Here is a 23,621-nt window from a genome sequence, read left to right on the forward strand (position 1 = left end):
CACAGCTGTTGACACACGGTAAGTCTATACCTTAAAATATGAAGACTACTATCTGAGAGTATCCTCAGGCTTGTCATTTAATGTTCTACAACAGCCACTGCATCATTAACAAAACTGTTCTTCCTGACTGCTCTCAGCAGTTGTGTGGGTAGGCCCTGAAGTCATGCCGGTCCATTCTTGAATATACACTCAAAGTATCGTTATGTGTTTCTGGTGTACTTTGATTACACATTTTAACGGCAAAACACACCCACCCTGTTTTGCAACTTCTGCACATTTTAGGAGCTCAATAAAGACTTTTAGAAATGATACCATTAAAGATCAAGTGCTTTTTTTCTTTCCCAAGAAAAACGAAGCTAGAACTTTATCAAATTATTGCTCCCTTCCCACTTTTCTGGACTCTTCTAACGCTTAAAAGCAATAACACACTTATAAGTCTCTATCAAAACCAAAGCCTATGAAGAGCAAAGTTCAAAGAGTAACAAAGAGAAGAAGTAATAGTCATGACTAACAGCAACTTCTTTTTAACTTTTTAAACATTTCAAATTTGGCAGATTCAGTCGGCTGACACTAAAGGGAAATAGTATATAGCAGATTAAAAAGTTACTATTTAAGTCAAAAACTGACTTAGTAGAGTAAATGCTGAAGAAATGAAGTTATCTACTATACTTTCCACAAAAAAGTATACGTATAAAACACTCAAGTGTTTTAGAAAATCATAATCTTTTATGATTTTCAAGTCACATTTAGAAAATCATAATCTTTCTTGTATTCATTTTGCATCTAGTGGGAGTGGGGGTAGAAACTTAAAACAAATAAATATGCTGACCAAAAGTAAAACAGTCTTTGGGCTAATATAAAAATCATAAAAGAAAACAAAAAGACAACGTTTAAATTCCATACTTTAGATTTACTTGGTCTTCCTAGTTTTCTTTATAAGCCCATTATTTAGCTAAAGAAATTACTTGAAAAGACGAAAGCATATAAAAGCTAGTCTGCACCTAGAATATTCATTTAGAAAAATTATTCATTTAATAAACGAACACTAGTGGACACTTACAAATTATCTGTCAATGAGAAAGGTTTTTATACCCATACCCACACCCTGTTCTGATCAATAAGCTTAAGATACCACTACCAATCATTACATTAAAAAGTTAAAGAATAGGGAGTTCTCTGGTGGTCCAGTGGTAAATAATCTGCTTTCCAATGCAGTGGACACTGGTTCAACCCCTGGTTGGGCAACTAGGCCCACGTGCTTCAACTAGACAGCCCGAGTGCTGCTAACTACAGAGCCTGTGTGCCACGACTAGAGACAGAAAACCTGCACGTCACAACTAGAGAGAAGCCCACGCGCCGCAACGAAGATCCCGCATGCCACAACGAAGACCCAACGCAGCCAAAAGAAAAAAACAAAGTTAAAAAATAAAGCAAATGAAAAAGATTATTCTTACTTTTTTCTGATACAAAGAAAGCAAAGATAATACAGATTTAAAAGCCTGAATGTGGGTCTATGAGTAAGCCAAACTCCAAAATCTTTAAAGCAAATAATATTACGTATATAAAATAACTAATCCAGATGGCAACAATGAAACTAAAATCCAGATGACGTCAATGAAACCGTTGTCATGACAAAAAATGGACAGTTAACATAATCTAGGAAGTTGAAGTTCTCGTAAATTAATGACTTAGAAAGAGTAAGGTAAACCTTCAGGGAAGGTTTAAGAATAAGGTAAACCTTCAGGGAAGGTAAAATATGACAGATATGTATTTAAATTTGTCAAAAAGTATCTGAACAAATAATACTAACTCTGTTTAAATATGAAAGCCAAGACCCTCAGCTTTAAAGCACACACAAATACTGAATAAGTCCTTACCAACTTCGGAACCTCCAGATGTATAAATTTTGCCTTCTGCAGCGCAGGCAGCAAGGCTGTCTCGAGGTGTTGGAGGGCCCAGTTTGGAATACCAGCTATCTTTAACGACATTATAGCAGTCCATTCGTTTTATGGGGAAAAGCTGAGAGCCACCCAAAATGTAAACTACATTGTCCCAAAACACGCATGCTGCGTCTCTTCGTTTTTCAAAGGGGCAGCGGATGTCTGTCCAGCTATAATCCTGTAACAGGAAAGGACAGGAAGATTTCAGTAATGGAAAACTATAATAGGAAAGGATGAAGCAAAGATATAATTGAGAACATACAAAACATAAGAATATGTTAAATTTATCAGAGTACATATAAGAATGTTTGGCTTGAGACTATTATTTAATCTTGCGTGATTTCTTCAGAATGTTGGTTAGTCGTGGCAGAAGGCAAGAGGAAGACAGTGACGGCTTTGGGTCTTTTCTGGCTCTAAAATAAACTTTAATACCTTTGTATGTATCACCAACACCCCGTCTTCTATTCCTTCTGTTATTGAGGATAACAATACAAGAAAATACTAAAATAAGCAGTTTTGTTACTTAAAGAAAGATTTTTTTTTCAAATGTAAATATGCGCATCCCTTCTTTGCCGGATGTATAAGGATATAAAGAATCAATGGATAATCTGAAGGTTTAACTGCCATTAACCTACTAATGTCTAAAGCCAGAAGGCATTTTGTAGACTTCTGAGAGAGATTAATTTTCCGTAAATGTTCAGGTGAGCCAGTATAGTCAGCCAGACTCTTAAAGCTGTGATATTATGAAATACTTGAATAACCTGAGTAGTCTGGAAACAACTTTTTTCTTCTCAATGAGAAGAAATGGGCACCTATCAGTACTTCACAATAAAGGCTGTTCACAGCACCACTGATTCCTATGTTTGATGACATCCAAGGACACCTGTGCCCTTCTTCTATGTAAATATGTGGGGGAATGTTCCCAAAGTTATAGCTTGTTGGATCCTCCCCCTTTTAAAGCAAGGAAGTTACAGTGTTCCTGCCGCTTTCTGAAAATGGTTGAAAATAATTAGGGTCAGATAGAAATCCAAACAATTTCCAATCTCATCAATCAAAGCACTGTGATTTATTAACGTGGATTTCCCTTTGGGAAAATTTGATATCTATCATGCTAATGTCCTGTTTTTCAGGCATTCACTGAATTAGATCAAAGCAGTGTAGAACATAAGAAATGGTCTCTTAGGTAAAAGAAGAGTCCCTGATTGAGAATATCTTGATTCCTAGTGATGATAAACATTCTGCTTTTTAGGTGACCAGAGAAACAGAGCCTTAATCCCTTTCTTATTCTCAAATTAGGGTCTATGAGGCCCCCTGGGTTACTCAGTGGTATTTTTATTGGTGGGCACACAAAACTGCAGGATAAACGTAACATCTTCCTGAAGCTTCAGTTTTACTCAATGGATTTGAAAAACTGAGGAAGAATATTTTAAACATTTGTTTTCTTGGGGAAACTGTGTACCACAGAGTGAAAAAAAAGTAAGCGATAAAATATTCTACAGGGAGCAATACCTCAAAAGTAAACAAAATTACACTCTTACATATTATGCAGATCTCCTCGTAGCTCCTACCTGACCAGGTTCATTAGCAGAGAAATACAATTTCATTAATAAGGTACATTAACTTAGTGAATCTCAAGTCTTGCCACTCTTACACCCAATTTATTTGATATTATTAGAAAGTAATATGCAAATTTTCCCATAATTTCTAAAGACATCCTTAAAAACATTATCTTTCTAAACTCTTCCTTAATTTCAGGATGAGAAAGTTGGCCAGATATTTTTTGAAATGGTCTCCAAGACCTGATACTCTTCAAATTAAAAAGAACTGCCCAGGTAGAAGCTGGAACTGAAAAAACAATATACTACTTCTTTTAGCTAGATGAGCTTAAACACATAGACACTAAGATTATGAGGTTCCAAAGAATGAAATAATTTCAAAGAGCTTGGTAACAGAATAATTCTAACTTTCCAATACTACTCAAGGGTCTGAGTAGGGAACGGATGATCATAAGTCATATAGGACTTGGTTATACTTCACATTTAAGAATTAAAATGCATTGCTCTCTCGGAACTCTAAGCCCAAGGGAAAATTGATTAGCGTGTGTGTCTGCAGTGTGTGTGTGTGTGTAACACGGGAATAGGCACATGTTTCTATCTACTTGCAGTGTGGGCTCTCATTTCTCTAGAAGCCCTTTTCCAACTCTCCCAATACTGTCATTGGTCACCATACATGTTAAACACTATGCTTGATAAATACTAGCTATATATAATACTCTGCCTAATAGTTCATCTTCTACACAGGTAAGTGAAATATCCTTCTTTTTACCTGGAATGCAAAATAGACTTCATTTCAGATAAAATGTAATGCTTTACATTTGGGCTTATTAAATATACCTGTCAGGTGTTAAATGCACCTATGTTTGAGCACATCTGCCTTTGGCTGTACACAGGGGAGCTTATGGTCTTTTTTCTCGGTGCGTGTATGGGCCAACCTCCCTTGGAAATCTACCCAATTCCCTCAATCTACCCCCCATCCAAAATAAAGTAATGAGAATGTGATTTAACGTTTGCCCTTTGATAACTTGTTATACTACCTAGGAGATGTGTGCAGTTGAAGAAGCAAGCAGAGAGGGGATAAAAACAGATGGGAAGTCAGGCTTGTCAGCTCAGTGGATATCTTTGCCAGGTCTTATTCTAGTCATGGGACCACTCCCAACCTGGGGCCTGTAGGTGGAGGAAGAATTACTTATGGCTCCCAGCACTCACAGGCTACAAGGCAAGCTAGAAGGGCATGGAGCTTTCATGTTAGCAACAGATGGATAAAGAGCACTAGAGTCACAGTGTATGTGTGTGGGCAGGAAATTGTTACCCTAAAAATATAATTTAATGCAGTTTTTATTGAGTACCTATTCCAGGCAAGGTTATATGCTTAGCTGCTGAGAAGATATGAAAATGAGAAAACCGGAAAGCTTAGAAAAAACACAGGTAGAAGGATTTCTTAAGTTCTGACACATCACCCATGTATGCATCCACACATATATATGCAGACATACCCATGTATAAAGTCCTGTCTTTCCTGGTCCCAGTCAGTCTTTCTTGCCTCTGCTGTGATATATCACATTCTAGACTTTTTTCAAGCTCAAGACTCCTTTTCTTTTTGCAAGCTTCCCTGATTTCCTTTTTCTGAATCCCCACCACACTGAAGTCTGCAGTTGATGACTGAGTACGCCATTACATCTTGTCTTGTGTGACTTTTCAGCTGTAGGACACTGCTACAGCAAGTGAAAGTGAAAGCCCTTCTTGAGTTGAAGGGCTGTAATATTTTTCTCCAAATGCCTTAGGGTAAAAACATCAGCCTGCTATTTTCCTTGAGAGTAAGGATTGATTTAATATAATCTTTATTCTGAAAACACATGAATCCTCAAATAATAGAAACACTACAGATGTAAATTTTAACAATAATCAAGACAACCAAAATGCAAAATGAAAGTTTTTATTTTTAAGACTTGAGAACTTTATTTTGCATCGTTTTGAGAGAAAATCAAGCAAAGCTAGGGGAGAGAGGAGGTATATGCCAGATGCCACAACATTCCTAGAAGCAGTGTCATGAAAAGTACATCAAAACACTGTGGCTAAAACAAAAACAAAAAAAACACTGTGGCTTATAAAAAAAGGACAAAATAATGCCATTTACAGCAACATGGATGGACCTAGAGATTGTCATACTGAGTGAAGTGAGACAGAGAAAGACAAATATATGATATCACAAATATATGATATCCACACATAATGTAGAATCTAAAAAAATGGTACAAATGAACTTACTTACAAAACAGAAATAGAGTCACTATTACAAATAAATGATAATATTATATATCCTTATGAGGAATACTCCACAGCCCTTCAAAAGGATGGTATTTTCATTGACATGAAAATACCACAATATAAATGCTGAGAGAGTAAAAAAAAAGTTTTTGTAAAACAGCACGTATGGCATGATCCCACATATATAAAGTGAGAACACTGGGGACTCCCCTGGCAGTCCAGTGGTTAAGACTCCGTGCTTCCACTGCAGAAGGCATGGGTTCGATCCCTGGTCAGGGAAGCTCTGCATGCCACGAGGTGCGGCCAAAACAAAAAATAAATAAAAAATAAAATTAAAACAATAAAAAATTCTAAATTAAAAAAAAAATGAGAGGACTGGAATGATGTTCACCAACTATTGAGGACTGTTTGTTATGCTGGGAGCACTTTGGCTTTCTCCTTTTCATCTTGCTATGTTTGAATTTTCTACAATGAGCATATATTATTTTTTTTAAATAGAAAAAGTAAATACAACAATTAGGCAAGTAGTACCAAAAGTATGGTACAAAGAAAACAACTTCTCACATCAGATGCTTATAATAGTACTAAATGTTTTAACATAAATGTGGACTTAAAAGTAATTTAAGTTAAGGCTTTAAAAACTTAAACACCTAAATAGCTATTATACTATGCGGCTGAATTTCAACTACAAGATGGATCAGAAACAGTCTTTGCCTTCCTTCCAAATAGCACACTATTAGGGCATATCTAGTTTTTTAGAAGTGAACACTTGATTGTACTTAATTTCCTAGGCTGTACCCACTTTGAAATGCACTCATTTTCAATGGGATCACACAGATATTTCTGTAAACATATTAACCTCCCCAAGTCCAGAAAGGGATTTAATAATCAGCCATTGGAAGAAAATACTCTTGTAACTTAAGTTCTTCATAAAACATAGCATCACAGCTAGAAAAAAGGCTTCCACAATTGGGGGTGGGTGGGCAGGGCGTGACTGTGCTACTGTAAGCTGCTAGATAAACTCAGGAACAGTGAACATATAAATGGGCAGTTCCCAGCTACTGATCAGTTAAAACTAGCAAGGAGTGGGAAGTGAGGCCAGACACCAGCTCAAAGGGAATCACTAATTAAGAATCACTACTGTTTTATAAAGTCACAGCATGTTCTCCCCCCTCCACTCTCAAACTAAAACCATACCACCAAGACACACAACTCAAATCCACTCAGAAATTTAAGTGAGATGAAACTCAGTTCAAAAGTGAAACCTGGGGCTTCCCTGGTGGCGCAGTGGTTGGGGGTCCGCCTGCCGATGCAGGGGACGCGGGTTCGTGCCCCGGTCCGGGAGGATCCCACATGCTGCAGAGCTGCTGGGCCCATGGGCCATGGCCGCTGGGCCTGCGCGTCTGGAGCCTGTGCTCCGCGGCGGGAGGGGCCACAGCAGTGAGAGGCCCGTGTACCGCAAAAAAAAAAAAAAAAAAAAAAAAAAAAGTGAAACCTGATATGAATATTATGCTCAATATCAGCTCTTGTCCTTTCAGTAGAAAATACATGAAATAGCAGGGGAGCATCTCTGCGCTAGCACCTTGCCAGATATCTCAATGACAAGATTTGCCTTTAGATGAACTCTGATGTGTAATTTTTTATCTTGGCACAGGAAGGCATATTATACTTTAAATGATTATCTCAAATCTCAAAATGCAGTAACATACCCATTTAATAAAATGTTCTCACCAATGGGACAAACATCAACTCTGTCTCAGATGTGTGGAGTATAGGAGATAATGCACCCAGTCAGGAGGTTTGGAAGAGTTAGGCAGGGTAAAGAAAAAAACAAAATGGAGCTGGTAAGCCTTTTTACATTTAAATATGGGAAAATGAGAAAAACTTAAGGATGGCAGGGAGAAAGAGACTCAGTGAATGAAGATCAAAGAGTCAAATGAACATAATTGATATTAACGCAAATCCTAAGATTTAAACCTTCTGTTAATAGACCAGAAAAATGAAGTTCAGAAAGGCTGACTTGCCTAAGCTCCTATACCTAGACTTGAAATGCTCTTTCTACAAAACAGCTTCTTTCTTTTAGAAATAAAGGAAGGAAGGAAGGAAGAAAAGGAGGGAGGAAGGAAGACAAGGGACCAAAAAAAAGGTTTCACAAAAGAAAAAAGACCAATGGCTGAGTTCTTCAGTTCTTCCACCTATACCTAAATTCCTTTTTTTTTAAAGCAAAAAGTTAGACTCCATTCAGTTAAATAATACGTTGTATGCATTTTACGAAAACTTTTAATACTCATACTTACCAAACCAAAAAGATATATTCATACTTAGGACTCAATATATTCTTTTCTTTCTCTTTCTTCCTATCTAAACTCTACCAATAAGTGTCCCTCAAGAAAACTTCCATGAAGCTAATTCCATGGAAGAAACTTCCATGGACTAATTCAACCCAGGGGAATCTCTTCTTTTTAGACCACCAAGGCTGTCATTACCTATCCCATACCGGGACTTTTAATTGGCTACATTCGGTGGCAGCTTCACCAACCTCAGCCTCTGTGTTCTCTAATTGTTTCAAGCTTGTATACATCTCATACACTTTGAGTTTGACTCCTTCATAATCCCTGCTGCAGCCTAATCCCCAAATTTCAAATTCTAGATGAACTGTCATACTGGTAATATATGACAAAATATTTGTTCAAACTGCAGTTTATAACCAGCTAACTGTACAATATGCTATGGTACAATCTGCTGTTGTTTATAGCAACTGAAGTTAGCTTTCTCTTATACTGATCAGCAATTTTCAAAGAATATCACAAGAAACCTATCTGAACATGATTTAATACTTCTAGGATAAAAGATCTTACTGTGCCTTTGGGTCATCATATGAACAATCACCAAAGGTAGCCAACAGTAATTTTTGAATGACACGGTAGAGTAAATATTTATTTCATTCCCTGTTGGTTTCCCTCAGCCTCTTACCCCCTCGCCCTGCATTTATGTAGCCACTACCCTCCAGCTAATTCCAGGATGACGAGAGTCCTTTAAAGCACCACCACACAGATTTATCATCCCTAGTCTCCTTATCCCTTCCCACCTGTGGCCCTCAATCAAATACCTACAGCTTTGTTTCTGCCCTCTCTGTCCCTTAAGGGGACTGATCTGTTAATTTATAATAATTATGGCTGGCCGTGGCTTACAGAGAGTCTGAAGTCATCCCTCTCTTGGTGAGTCATATTTTTACTGGGGTTTTTTGTAGGCACAGTGACTAAACACAAAAGGAAACTGACCCCTGAAGGTGGGAACTTCAGGTACTGCACCTTTGTAGGGTACAAGAGCTGTGAGGTTGACTTTACAACAAAACTACAAAAGTGTGTTATGGAGATGCTTGAAAACAAAACAAAACAGAGGCTCTCAATATTCCTATTGTGGAAGACATTCTAGGAAGGCACTCTACTGAGAATTTACCTCAGAATGTGTTCCAATCTCTTCTACTTGAATGTGAGGACCACCTGTCTAACCAAACTGCCTGCAAACAATCAGGTATGAGAAATACTTACTGTGCATAAGCGGCAAAGAACACTGATTTTTACCACCGGCGCCTGTTATACTGACCACTAAGGAAGCTTAAGGGATACCCATGGTGACCCACACTTGCATTCCAGCAATGTCAGTCCTTGCAGGACACAGCTATAGGTCTAAACCACCTGGGATTACTGCTGTCCATTTTGGATATTTCGTTCTTACAGGTGCCCCTGATCATTTTAGCAGGACTCACTCTTTGACTCCAGCACACTGCTCCTACAACACTCTTTTGACGGTGACAAACACTACTGATGCACTCTTACAAAAGCTTCATTAATTTTTTAATGTAACACCATTTTCCTATAAGGTTTACACTTCTTTTACACACAGGTCTTTTAAAATCACATGCAACGTATAACTGCCAGTTTCCACCGTGATGACAGTGTAGGACTGTCTCCTTAGTGAAGGCCTGTTTAAGAGGGAAGGTAGCTATGATACTGTGAGAAAAGGCACTGTGATACCTTTAGTAAACAATATTTCCAAGAGGAAAATGTGTTTTGTGTTGAAAGTAACTTCACTTCTTTTGATTTAGGGCCCACCTATATTTAAATCCAGTCCTATAAAACCAACTGACAAAATTGCTTATGAAATATTATATAAAGTTATACTGGTTCATTCATCCTCACAAACTTGACTTCCCACATTGGGCCAGACACTAAGCTCAGTGATGAGTCTACTTCAGAGTTTTTGTTTGTTTGTTTTTTTCTCTTTGCGGTACGTGGGCCTCTCACTGCTGTGGCCTGTCCCGTTGCGGAGCACAGGCTCCGGAAGCGCAGGCTCAGCGGCCATGGCTCACGGGCCCAGCCGCTCCACGGCATGTGGGATCCTCCTGGACTGGGGCACGAACCCGTGTCCCCTGCATCGGCAGGCGGACTCTCAACCACTGCGCCACCAGGGAAGCCCTACTTCAGAGTTTTAAGTGGGAAAAGGCACTAAGAGGGAATTCCCTGACAGTCCAGTGGTTAGGACTCTGTGCTCTCATTGCCAAGGGCCTGGGTTCAATCCCTGGTCAGGGAACTAAAATCCCACAAGCCCCGGCGGTGAGACCAAAAAAAAAAAAAAAGAATAAGAAAAGGTACTCAGGGTAAACCTTTTGAACCTGATGGTTCCATAAAATATGGCACCATGTGGTTTTCTGCCTTTGCAATTTACAGGGTCTAGTCCTCACTCTGCTGGTCTTACTCCTTGTTTGATTTTGGCAGGGAATATGCAGAATCCCTTTTTCTCTAGAGCATACGCTCCTATTTTTTTTTTTTTTTTTTTTGGTTGCGTTGGGTCTTTGTTGCTGGCCACAGGCTTTCTCTATTTGCAGCAAGCAGGGGCTACTCTTCACTGTGGTGGCTTCTCTTGTTGCAGAGCACGGGCTCTAGGTGCCCGGGCTTCAGTAGTTGCAGCACGTGGGCTTAGTAGTTGTGGTGCACGGGTTTAGCTGCTCTGTGGCATGTGGGATCTTCCCGGACCGGGGATCGAACCTGTACTGGCAGGCAGATGCTTAACCACTGCGCCACCAGGGAAGTCCCATAGTCTCCTATTTCTCCACCATATGAAAGTGGTGAGCCAAGACCCCTACAAAGTTTTAAGCCCTCAAAGCTGATCATTTCACTGACAAGAATAGTCCAAATAATCTGATCAATTAAGTCAACTTTTATTTGGCATCAATATCATAAAATGTTCCCATATGACAATTTGAGAACACCAATTCTAAGAGAACAGAGCACTGGATTCAGAAAAATAACTCTTTTAGTAATCAATAAGCACTTGAAAACTTTAAAAACAGGTACAGGTGGGGAAGGGGAGCCTCAGCAGGCTTCATGCAAGGACCCTGACAAGAAGAGTATCATTTCAATTCAATATAGCAACCCAAGATTTCTTTATCTACTACTTTATCTACTTATGTACTAGAAAAATTGTTAAGATTTTCTTATCATTTTTCAGTCAGCAGTTAATACAAATATTTGCTGCCTCTCATGAGCAATATCCAAGGAATATCTAAAGATAATAGTTTATAGGGATGTTGACTTAATTCTAGATAATTCAATTAAGTAGTACTGCTTAAATTGTCTCTTTGAAGGAGATCAATTCAGTGAAAATAATCATTTTGGGTTGGTATAGGACACACATCAATGGGTTCCGTTTAATGACAGTTAAAACCATTTTAGCATCTCTGAAAATATTAAGTTCAAGAATTTTAAAACAATTCCTATACAGTACTTATTATTAAGCAGTCTACTTAAATAATGTTCACCTTGGGAGATTCAAGGTAAATAACTTATAATGAAATCAGCCTTTCCAATTGTTTTAATATTAGAAATAATAAAGACAACCAACTTATATTAAAATATTATAAATAATAGTAAATGGTGAATATTTTCAAGATGAAGTTTTTAGCAGAAAGAAAGGAGAGGTTGGTACTTCTAATAGAAATATTTAATAAATATTGTAATGGGATTCTAATGGTGTCAGCGTTAGGGAATAAAGTAATAACTGATGGAATGAGGATGTTTTTATTGGTAGTTATATCCTCAGTTATTTACATTTTTCCACTGGAAGTCTAAAAACCTGTGACTGAGTATACAAAAGAGCACTAGGAACGTGCCATTTATAAGTGCAAAGTAAAACATCAAATGAGAATTCTGAAGTTACAGTCTCATTTCCAGGCTCGTGCAGAATATCCATCCTTTTTTTTACCTCTCCAATTTAAAAAAAAAAAATTAAGGAAAGTTGTACAACTACAGACCAAAAACAAAGTGCTAGTTGTCACTCCATATTTGCCTTATTCTAAAAAGAGTGCTGTCTCCCAAATGGAATCAGGATTCCCCTTGTCCCCCTGTACATCAAAACAGACATCTACTTTAAGATAAAGTATTTTCTATCAAAACATACTTTATTGCTTTTTAAATGTCAAAATCAACACCAAAGTTAGGCCTCGGGAAACAAGAGGGGTGTAACTATGGTCACCACCTGAAAGCTGTGGTTCATAGATTTAAGCTCCTATGACTTCAGATTTTCCTTGGAAAAAAAAAAGTTTATTTATAAATTTCCTGCTGTTGACTCAAAAGGATCCTGAAAAATTAAAAAACAGTGAAATTAAATAGCCACTGAAATGTCAGTAGTCTTAAAACTTACCTGGTGTGAAACAGATGTGTAGGTGTATCAACCTGTTAAGCACACTGACACTGTGCTTATTGAGCTATATTGCACAGGCCATGAAACCTCATGGTACCTGCCAGTCACTCAGTCTTCTACTAAGAAAGGAAGCTAGATGTCTTTAGTAAAAAATCAGCCTATATATTGGACATGGAGGAATGGACCAGAGATAGATATATGACCTGAGAGCAGCCCACAGGGACAGTCCACATATGATGGTATTTAACCAATCTAACCTGATACTCTTTCCTTGGAGGTCTTTTTGATATCTGGCAGCATATATACTCTATGAGTTATATGACTCACACTGGTGACTCTAACTATTGTAGCAGGGCCAGATGTGGTCTCCTTACTGGACCAGATTGACTAAAACTTGGTCTGTAGTTAACACTCTGGGTAATGTGTATTTCTGTTACTATTTACCCAGATCATTACATGGAATTTCAACTGGCAGGGAAAATAAAATAATTTCATAGTCTGACCTCAAGATCTCTAGACTCTAACTCTCTGCTATAATCTCAGCTGCAGGAGCCCTGGTCTATCTCACCTTGCCAAAGGTCTCCTATATCGATGCCTATAATACTGATCAGTTCTGGAAACAGAACTGAACAGAAAATGGAAAGGATCCCGTATGTCTTGGTGAGACAAGTGCTTCACAGGACAGGAGAGGAGTTATCCTAGAGTACAGAGTTGGTCACTTCAGAGTCCCTAGATGTCCACAGGTCTGCAGCAGGGGTTGGCAAACTATGGCCTGCAGGCTAAATCCAACCCAATGACTGTTTCTGTAAATAAAATTTGATTGGAGGGATTTCCCTGGTGGCGCAGTGGTTAAGAATCCACCTGCCAATGCAGGGGACACGGGTTCAAGCCCTGGTCCAGGACGATACCACATACCGCTAAGTAACTAAGCCCATGCGCCACAACGGAGCCCGTGCTCTAGAGCCCGCGAGCCACAACTACTGAGCCCACGTGCCACAACTACTGAAGCCTGTGCGCCTAGATCCTGTGCTCTGCAACAAGAGAAGCCACCGCAATGAGAAGCCCATGCACTGCAACGAAGAGTAGCCCCTGCTCGCTGCAACCAGAGAACGCTCGCGCACAGCATCGAAGACCCAACATAGCCAAAAATCAATCAATAAATAAACTAATTAAAAAAAAAAAAACTCATCACACTGTTTAAAAAAAAATCTGATTGGAATACAGCCATGCCCACTTGTTTACGTATTATCTATGGCTACTTTCCTGCTACAGCATCAGAGCAGAGAATGTGTAGCCTAAAAAGCTAAAGATATTCTCTGGTCTTGTATAGAAAAAGTTTGCCAAGCCCTGATCTACAGCATGTTGGCATAGCCCCTTGGAAAGGAAGGACAGCTTGCTGCCCCAACCATCTTCTAACATTTTACAGATGACACATATCCTGTGTTTGGGTGTCCTACGTTTATACTTTTACTGCGTGAGCTTTCTAAGTGGGACAGGCTATAATCACATGGCTCAGCTGCTCAGGCTATCCTGTGATCCTAGGGCATTGGGATGCTGAATGAGATGCTGCATATAACTTCAGGCATGTCCCAATATGACCAGAGGGCACACATGTGGGATTCTGGAGCAAGGCCAACCTACTTTAAGCAGGGACCATTTTTTCAGTAAACAGCTCCTGGCTGGCTGCTAGGGTCTGACAGACAGCAATGTCTGACACCAAGGGACACCATGTGACCATATCATTAACCCATTTTGAACAGTTATACCTGACCTACCAACTCACAAATAGCATGCTTTCAACCCATGATCTAGTATTTAAACATAAAACTGGGCATATGGAGGTCCCCAAGGCACAGAATACCCAAATGGGATCATCACAACCCTTACTCAGCAGGCCTTCTCTCTCACCCAGGGTTATGTCTTCATGGAGGTGGTCCCTACAGATCAGCTGACAAAACTGAGAGACCTGAGCTTGGTGCATTTGTGATAGTCTTAGCCAAAAGTGGACTGCTTAAGGACCATACTCCCTTCAGGAATGGTACTGAAGGATAATACAGAAGAGACATATCCTGATATGGCAGATTTTCAAGCAGTTCCTTTTACCGTCCTTTATACCTCTCAGTAGAGAAAGCCTCAGGTCAGTTTTTATCCATTCTCGGATCGTGACTAATGGTTTTCCCAGATGGATACAGACTTAAAACAAGCAAGCACGAAAGACTGCTGACAAGGAGATCTGAGGAAGGATAATGTAGAACGCACTCCAGAAAGGAAACAAATTTGGGTCCCACATGAGCTCTTACCAGAGTGCCCACAACTGCAGCAAAGCCTCTTAATAATCATGTGGACAGGACTGCATCTATATCTTTCCTCCCCAGTCCGATGCTTGCTCAATGGGCTTATGAGTGACTCCAGTGGCAGCGATAGATATGCATGCAGTAACTGCATAAGTCAGTGGCTCCAGAAGCTAATGGACTTTCCCTCCCTGAGGCCGATGTGGCTATCCACTACTGGCTAGCACCCACTTTGTTGGCAATACTGACTGATTCTAAGAACTTGATTTGTTATCACACCTTGAGGGAACCAGTTAGTTACCTAATACCAAGCTAACTACACTGGAACGCTTCCATTGTTGAAGGGACAAAGCTCTGTCCTCATTGGAATTGATACTTATTCTGCATGTGGATTGGCCTTTGCTGTCTTTTGCACTCTTGACAACACCATCATATGTGTTTTTATAAATGCCTTGTATATCACCACTACAGTATTACACAGAAAGCCTCCAAGGACACACTTCTCAGAGGAAGAAGTATCAGAAGTATCCTGATGTAAAAAGGATGTTCTGGACTCACCAGGTTATCTATCATCAACAAAAAAATGGGCCTATGAGATGTTGAAAGAGACCATTAAGTGCTGAGACTCAACATCAGTTATGGGTACCACCTTGCAAGGTTGGGGTGCTATCTTTTAGGATTATGGTATCTGCTCTGCTTGGGCAATACATATAGTAACAGCAAAATATGGTATTATCTCCCCACAGCCAGAAAACACAGTTCTAAGAAACAAGGGGTAGAAACAGGAGCGCATTTTCTTATGATCTATTTTTAAAAATTGTGTTCCTATGGCTTCCCTGGTGGCGCAGTGGTTGAGAGTCCGCCTGCCGATTCAGGGGACACGGGTTCGTGCCCCGGTCCGGGAAGATCCCACATGCCGCGGAGCGGCTGGGCCCGTGAGCCATGGCCGCTGAGCCTGTGCGTCTGGATCCTGTGCTCCGCAACGGGAGAGGCCACAACAGTGAGAGGCCCGCGTACCGCCAAAAAAAAAAAAAAAAAAAATTGTGTTCCTAGACCTATGACTCAGGCTCTGCTGTCCAACTGGCATAACACATAATGGAAAACACATTAAAATTGGTAATAATTTCTAGACGGTTGGGGCTTCCCTGGTGATGCAGTGGTTATGAATCCGCCTACTACAAGGGACATGGGTTTGAGCCCTGGTCTGGGAAGATCCCACATGATACGGAGCAACTAAGCCCATGCGCCATAACTACTGAGCCTGAGCTCTAGAGCCCACGAGCTAAAACTACCGAACCCACGTGCCACAACTACTGAGCCTGCATGCCTCGAGCCCGTGCTCCGCAACAAGAGAAGCCACCGCAATGAGAAGCCCGCGCACCGCAACGAAGAGTAGCCCCCACTCGCTGCAACTAGAGAAAGCCCGTGTGCAGCAATGAAGACCCAACGCAGCCAAAAATAAATAAAATAAATTTATATTTTTTAGATGATTGGATTAAAGGTAATTTTATCTTTTTTCTTCATGATGGTCTAGATTCTCCACATTTTCTAGAATGACTGTGTATTATTTTATATTCAAACATAATTACTAAGGGGAAAAAAACCCAACCCACATAGCTCTAGAAGCAGATTTTCAATGAAAATCGCACATAAGGAAAGCAAGGAGCTGTAATGAATGCAAGGAGCTCCTCACAAAAGACAGAACTGTTTCCCGTTTTCTTTGATAATGGTTACTATGTAGCACTCCAAAGCAATCATGGAAACATTTGAAATCTGACTAAGCCTCAGTTTCCTTATTTGTAAAATGAAGGTGATAACTATGTATCTTGTAAGGTCTATGAAAGAACACCATAAACTATAACATCTCCTATATGAGTTATTACTACTGGTGGTAGGTGCGTGTCTATGTGCTCAGTGCTTTTAAAAACAAAAACAAGAATAAAAATTAGTTACCTTTGGGTTAAAATATCTACAAGACTGTGGTTGGGAGCCTCCAAATAGCGCTATGCGGTAGTCATGTTTCTTTCTTCTGGGCCTTGTGCCTTCTACCAGTTCTTCTCGATCCTCTGGAGACAGGAGATGATACCTCATTCCACCTGTAGAAAAACACATGGCAACTCTTCAAGAACTTCAGGCACTTTAATACTTTGAAAAGGAAATACCCAAACAAAATAGTGTTTTTATTTCTGGAAGTTTTTTTTTAAAAAATCATCCCTCTATAGCATTTAAGGAAAGAATGAGGGAGAAGAGGCAGGAGAAATATTTAATAATCTGAGTCCTAATCAATTTATTATTCTCAGCAATCACCATTAATGCTAAGATTGTCCCACCCACTTACTAAATACCAGGGAATTATCTGGCTTTTCAAGCAACAGCTGCCACAATACTAATTACTGAAATGCAGATCTCCCAACCCAGCTGTTCTCAATCTTCACTGTACATAAGAATCACCTAGAAAATCTCAGAAACTATCTATACCTGGGCCCTACCACAGGCCAGTTAAATCAAAATCTCTGGTGGTAGGGCTGAGGCACTGGTATCACCACTTAAATGTGGTTAAAAGATCAGCAGCTTCAGAACCTGGGAGCTTGTTAGAAATACTGAATCCCAGACCTACTGAATCAGAATCCGCATATTTAACAAAATCCTAAGGTAAATCAGATGCACATAAAACTGTGAGAAGTACTTACTGCTTATTCTAAAATGCAGTGAGGATTCGGAACTATTGTGATCTAACATGACCCTTTTCCTTTAAGCAATTCCTTAATTTTGTCAAGTCAGGGGACACTCAACAGTTAAAAACTTTGAAGATGTCATTTCAAATCAGTGTGGGAAAGGTGGATTGTTCAATAAATGATGTTAGACAATGATATGGAGAAAATATTTGTACCGCTACCTCATATTTTACTCTAAAGCAAATTCCAAATCAATAGAATATTTTAAAACGTAAAAAAACCTCACAAACGAACTATAGGAAAAATCGGATAGTTAAAAAAAGAAAAAGGCCCAGAACGAGGAAGCCTAAGACAAGTAACACAGAAACTATGAAAAAAATATTCAGAACTACATAAAATTTTAAGTTAAACTACTTCATGGCAAAAAGAAAAAACAAAATCAAAAGACAGTGACAAACTAGGAAAGTATTTATAAATCATATAAAAGACCTAAAAATATTCTTAGTAATATTAAGACGATCAACTAACAGAAAATTAGATTAATAATCTGAACAAAGTTCACAGGAAAATAACTAATTACAAATGACTCTCAAACATACGAAGAGATGCTCAACTGCCCTAGTTAGAGAAATACAAATTAAAATCATACTTTCTCACTCATCAGATTGTACAAGATCAAACTATCTGGAACACAGGGTATGATAAAGGAAGCAGCATGCTCCTCCACTGCTGGTGGGGATGTGGATGGGTACAAATTATCTGGAAGGCAATACAGGATGATCTGTGAAAATTACAAATGCACACACCCTTTAGCCAGTAATTCCCCCTTTAGGATTTTAGCAACCTAAAGTTCACTGTCAGGCAAGTGGTTAAAAATTATGGTATATCCACATAATGGAGTACTGTATGTGGCCGTTGAGAAACATGAGGAAGGGTAACATGTACATATGAGACGATTTCCAAGAAATAATGTGGAATGAAAAAAAGCAAGAGGGGAAATTTCCTGGTGGTCCAGTGGTTAGGAGTCAGGGCTTCCACTGCCAAGAGCCCAGGTTCCATCCCTGGTCGAGGAACTAAGATCCTACAAGCCATGTGGCGCAGCCAGAAGAAAAAAAAAGAAATAAAAAAAGCAAGACATAAAAGAGTACACAGAGTGGAATACCATTTTAAAATTTATATCTTTATTCATATATATTTTTATACATAATTTATACAAGTATATGTCAGTAAATTACTGTATATGCACAAACTCAAGACTACCTTTGGAAGGATATACAAGATAATAATGGTTACCTCCAGTGAGACTTACTTTTCACCATATACCCTTTTATACCTTTTTGAATTGTAGATGATGTGCAGTATTACTGATCCAAAAATAAAATAATGTAAGCAATTCTCAATACATGCAGAAAACACTTCTGTTCATGAGGCTGTGTTGGGCCTTTATAAGAGAGATAGAGAGGACACGTTTGGAAAACAGGTTGTGAATGAATATCAGTATCAATATTTCTAGCATCTCCTTCCATTTCAGAGTATGAGTAGAAGCACTGTGCATTAGAACAGCTGGAACACTCAGCAGCCTGCTCTACGTCAGGGGTCAGCAAACTTTCTCTGTAAAGGGCCAGACAGCAAATAATTTAGGCTCTGCAGGCCACATATGGTTCCTATTATTCATTTGTTTGCTTTTTACAATCCATTACAATTATAAAAACCACTTTTCCTCATTCCCTCCTCTCCCACTCTAGGTCTAAGACTGTAGTTCTTAAGGTATATAGTTCCCTGACTAGCAGCATCACTTGGAAACGTGTCAGAAATCCAAATTATTGAACACTACACCTGAACAGATCTTGTGGGGTTTGAGAGCCGCTGCTCTAGTGAGGGCTCCACACAGGGCAGAGGTGTACTGTGAAATCTATGAACACAATACTCCCAACAAGAGAAGACAGGCAGCAGGGAAGGAGAGAAACAGGAGGGAACTGTTTCAGGCAACAGGCCACTGGGTAAAAGTGGCTGACTGTGGCTAACCAGGTCAACCCTGGAGGAAGCACAAACTGTGGCTCCTTCACTGATGGGCTGTTTCTCTCCCAGGACAGGGCTGGGGACAAACTCTCTGGCACCTTTCCCTGAGAAAGGCCTTGCTCCTTAGGCTTATTCCTTTGGGAGTTATTCCTTTGAGAGTCAGGTACTGTCATTTGCAAATTTTGAATAAGAACTTAGTCTGACCCTTTGTTATGGTTTTTTTTTTTAATATAAATTTATTTATTTATTTTTGGCTGTGTTGGGTCTTTGTTGCTGCATATGGGCTTTCTCTAGTTGTGGCGAGCGGGGGCTACTCTTCGTGGCGGTGCGCGGGCTTCTCATTGCTGCGGAGTATAGGCTCTAGGCACGCAGGATTCAGTAGTTGTGGCACGTGGGCTCAGTAGTTGTGGCACGCAGGCTCTAGAGCGCAAGCTCAGTAGTTGTGGTGCACAGGCTTAGTTGCTCCGCAGCATGTGGGATCTTCCCAGACCAGGGCTCAAATTCATGTCCCCTGCATTGGCAGGTGAATTCTTAACCATTGCACCACCAGGGAAGCCCCTTTGTTATGGTTTTGACTGTGTTCTTCATTTTGTTTTTATGACTTGTTTTCTTTTAGTTATAAATTCTTTCAGTTTAGTTTTATTCTGTATTCCTATCATCTTTTGTTTTTCTTCTTCTCTCAAAAGGCAGACCCTAAATCAGATGGTAGGAAGGTAATTGATGATCTGAAGAAGGGAGGCCTTCTTTCCTCCACTGAGCTCTACCCAGCCTCCAAAGCCTGGAAGAGTCTCAGCTGCTTGTGCCTAGTCAAGGAATTTTAGAACTCACAGTTCTTTATTAGAACAAGACAAAACAAAAATGGAAAAGAAAAAGAAAAAAATGTAACAAAAAACAAAGATTCCTGCTCAAGAGCCTAATCCCCACACTTGTTTGGATTTCTTGAATAATCCTGGTATCCTGTTTCTAAATCAACTCAGAATCCACATAAGAACTAAATACTTCACTGACTGGCTAATTTATCTTCAACAGCTTACACCATGTATGAAGAAACAGGTGCAGGTCTCTACCCAATGAAACCAGAAATATAACACAGGGTTTGCAAATAGAGGCATGACAAAAAAATCTGGTATTAACTTGTGAAATCCAAAAGATGAAAGTCCTAATCTAAAGACATCTTCTTGGTCCTGATTTTCTTTCACGTCCCTGTACTTCAAGAAACTAGCGGCAACCTATGCTGTACTTCTTAAAACTCCCTACATCTTGGTTATCAAGATACCAGCCTGGGAAGGGTAAGCTGGGATGAAGTGACAGAGTGGCATGGACTTATATACACTACCAATTGTAAAATAGATAGCTAGGGGGAAGCAGCTGCATAACACAGGGAGATCAGATCGGTGCTTTGTGACCACCTAGAAGGGTGGGAAAGGGAGGGTGGGAGGGAGATGCAAGAAGAAGGGGATATGGGGATATATGTATATGTATAGCTGATTCACTTTGCTATAAAGCAGAAACTAACACACCATTGTAAAGCAATTATACTCCAATAAAGATGTTAAAAAAAAAAAAGATACCAGCCTGGGGTTGAAGTAGCTTGGTGAATTCTCCTTTCCCGGTTCTTTGTCTACTACCCCTTAAATGTAGATATTCACAAGGATATATCCTTGCTTCATACCCTCTTCTTTTTTCCCTTGACACCATAACTGTAACCAAAAGGTATTATACCATGCACTGTCTTATGCTTTTGCCACTCATGAAAAATTTTTATATTATTAGATATTCATCTAAAATATTTTTAGTAAATATAGAGCATTCCATTGTATGGATATATTGTAATACTTTTCCAAACTAGGGGACAGTATTGGGTCAACTTACCTAAAACCACAACAATATTAAGTAGTAGCTATGTGATACGTCTGACAGAAATTTTACTTTACTTCCAATTTAATAATTGGAAGTAATTAATAAGTATTAAAGTAATTATTAAAGTAATTAATATTTATTAATTACTATTTAATAATCAGGGCACTCAAAGTTATTGTCACTCTTTTTTTTTTTTTTTTTTTTTGGCGGTACGCGGGCCTCTCACTGCTGTGGCCTCTCCTGTTGTGGAGCACAGCTCAGGATGCGCAGGCTCAGCGGCCATGGCCCATGGGCCCAGCCGCTCCGCGGCATGTGGGATCTTCCCGGACCGGGGCACGAACCCGGGTCCCCTGCATCGGCAGGTGGATTCCCAACCACTGCGCCACCAGGGAAGCCCATTGCCACTCTTGAGAAGGGTATCTCAGGCAGGAATGAAAGTTGTCATTTCTCTTTTATTTCCTTCCTTAATTTTGTGTCTGAAACCAGCTATACCTTAAATGAAATGTACAAATGAATGCCAAAAACAACTTAAGGTTTCAAAGTAGGTTTCTAAATACCTTCTAGGAGAGGCTTTCTTGCTCATTACATATTAATTGAAACCTATACTGCTATCCCATGTGTGGATACTGTCCATGTGGTTTTTGGTTTAAGATGAATGGGAACTCAAGAAGAGCCTGGTAGAGTTAGCAGGAGCATACTTATCTCAGCATATCACAGTCATACACTACACATTTCAGGCCTGTTTAAAGAACAAGCTGAACTTCCACTTACAGCAGTATGACAGTTGAGACTTTCAGAAATAACTTTCTGCTACAAAATTGCTACAATGCTGGAAAGAATAAAACAAACATTCTTTTAAGTGCATAGCTAAGATCAGAGGGCCAAAAATGGAGGGCGAACTAAACACCAGAATAGTGAGTGTTAAGAGACCCTGGAGCTACTCTGAGAGCTTTCGATAACACTGGAAACCTAGAAATTGATGTTATTGGCTGCATGAGGGAAATAAGATTAGGTCTTGGATTTGCACAAGTGTTGGAACTGAGAGCTCTATCTAAAGCTGGATCACTTGTATTGGTTATACTTTTAATGAAGATAAGCTAAGAAAACTGTCTAATGGCAAAAAGGAAAAATAGTAATCTATTTCAATTTCACCTCCAGGCAGAGGTAAAGTCTCCCTCTTTTGAGAATTTATAATGACAGATCATACAGGTTTGAGGTTTGAATTTACCTGTCTACAAGTCTAGAAACCCATAAGCCAAGAAAAATTCAAAGTAGTCCTGGATTGTTATGGCCCAGGGCACTTGGCAAAAGCAAACACTATTCTCTTCTTAAGGAAAACAGGGAAAACCTGGAGGAATACAAACCACACCTCCCAATATTTCTGGAGATTAAGATCGATCAAATATAAGCTCATGGGACTTTCCTGGTGGTATAGTGGCTAAGACTTTGCCCTCCCAATGCAGGGGGCCCAGGTTCGATCCCTGGTCAGGGAACTAGATCTCACATGCTGCAACTAAAGATCCTGCACGCCGCAAGGAAGACCTGAAGCAGCCAAATAAATAAATATTAAAAAATATATATATATAAAAGCTCACAATCCAAAATTATAAAACACAAAGAATTAAGCCACCAGGAATAAGTCAATGAAAAAACAGCAGCATTTGGTCTTCAAAGACTTCAGATATTGTTATTATCAAACACAGAACATAAAATAACTGTATTTAATGGGACTTCCCTGGTGGTCCAGTGGTCAAGATTCTGAAATTCCACTGCAGGGGGCACAGGTTCGATCCCTTGTCAGGGAACTACAATCCTGCATGCCACACAGTGCAACAAAAAAAAAAGAAAATAAAAGTGCTGAAGGAAAAATTAAGCCTATCTCCAAGAAGATAGAACAAAGAGGCAAAGATGGATAACAAGAGACACTTAAGATTAGAGACTCAATGCCTAAAGAATCACAATATCAATAATAAAGAACTGAGAAATCTGTGGCTGAAAAGATAGAGAATGCCCAATATGATAACTTAAAAAAAAGAAAAAAAAAAAAGATGCACACCAAGGTACATTACTGTGAACTTTCAAAACACCAGGGATTAAAAAAAAAAAGATTTTAAATGCTTACAAGGAAGAATAAATAAACTGGCATCAGTTTTCTCAAAAGCAACAATGAAAGCTAGCAAATAATGGAGAATGCTTATGATTTTCAAGGTAATTCTACACCCGGTTTAACTATCCTTCGACATTTTATGATAAAATAAAGATATGAGATTTGTCAAATCTCCAAATATTTGTTGATCATATATTCTTTCT

The 23,621-nt window shown here is 39.3% G+C and overlaps 1 protein-coding gene across 2 annotated transcripts in view; it reads right to left on the reverse strand.

Annotated features, from left to right (window-relative positions):
• KLHL7 (kelch like family member 7) overlaps positions 1 to 23,621 on the reverse strand; it is a 67,231-nt gene that overhangs the window by 16,951 nt on the left and 26,659 nt on the right. For both annotated transcript variants that reach the window (XM_060020390.1, XM_060020391.1), the window contains 2 exons: positions 16,711 to 16,853; positions 1,878 to 2,118 (listed from right to left, as the gene is read on the reverse strand). In XM_060020390.1, coding sequence (XP_059876373.1) covers positions 1,878 to 2,118; positions 16,711 to 16,853 — 384 coding nt within the window. The remainder of the gene's footprint in view (positions 1 to 1,877; positions 2,119 to 16,710; positions 16,854 to 23,621) is intronic.

The sequence above is a fragment of the Delphinus delphis genome, chromosome 9 (genome assembly GCF_949987515.2).
Source record: "Delphinus delphis chromosome 9, mDelDel1.2, whole genome shotgun sequence".
Taxonomy (NCBI): Eukaryota; Metazoa; Chordata; class Mammalia; order Artiodactyla; family Delphinidae; genus Delphinus; species Delphinus delphis.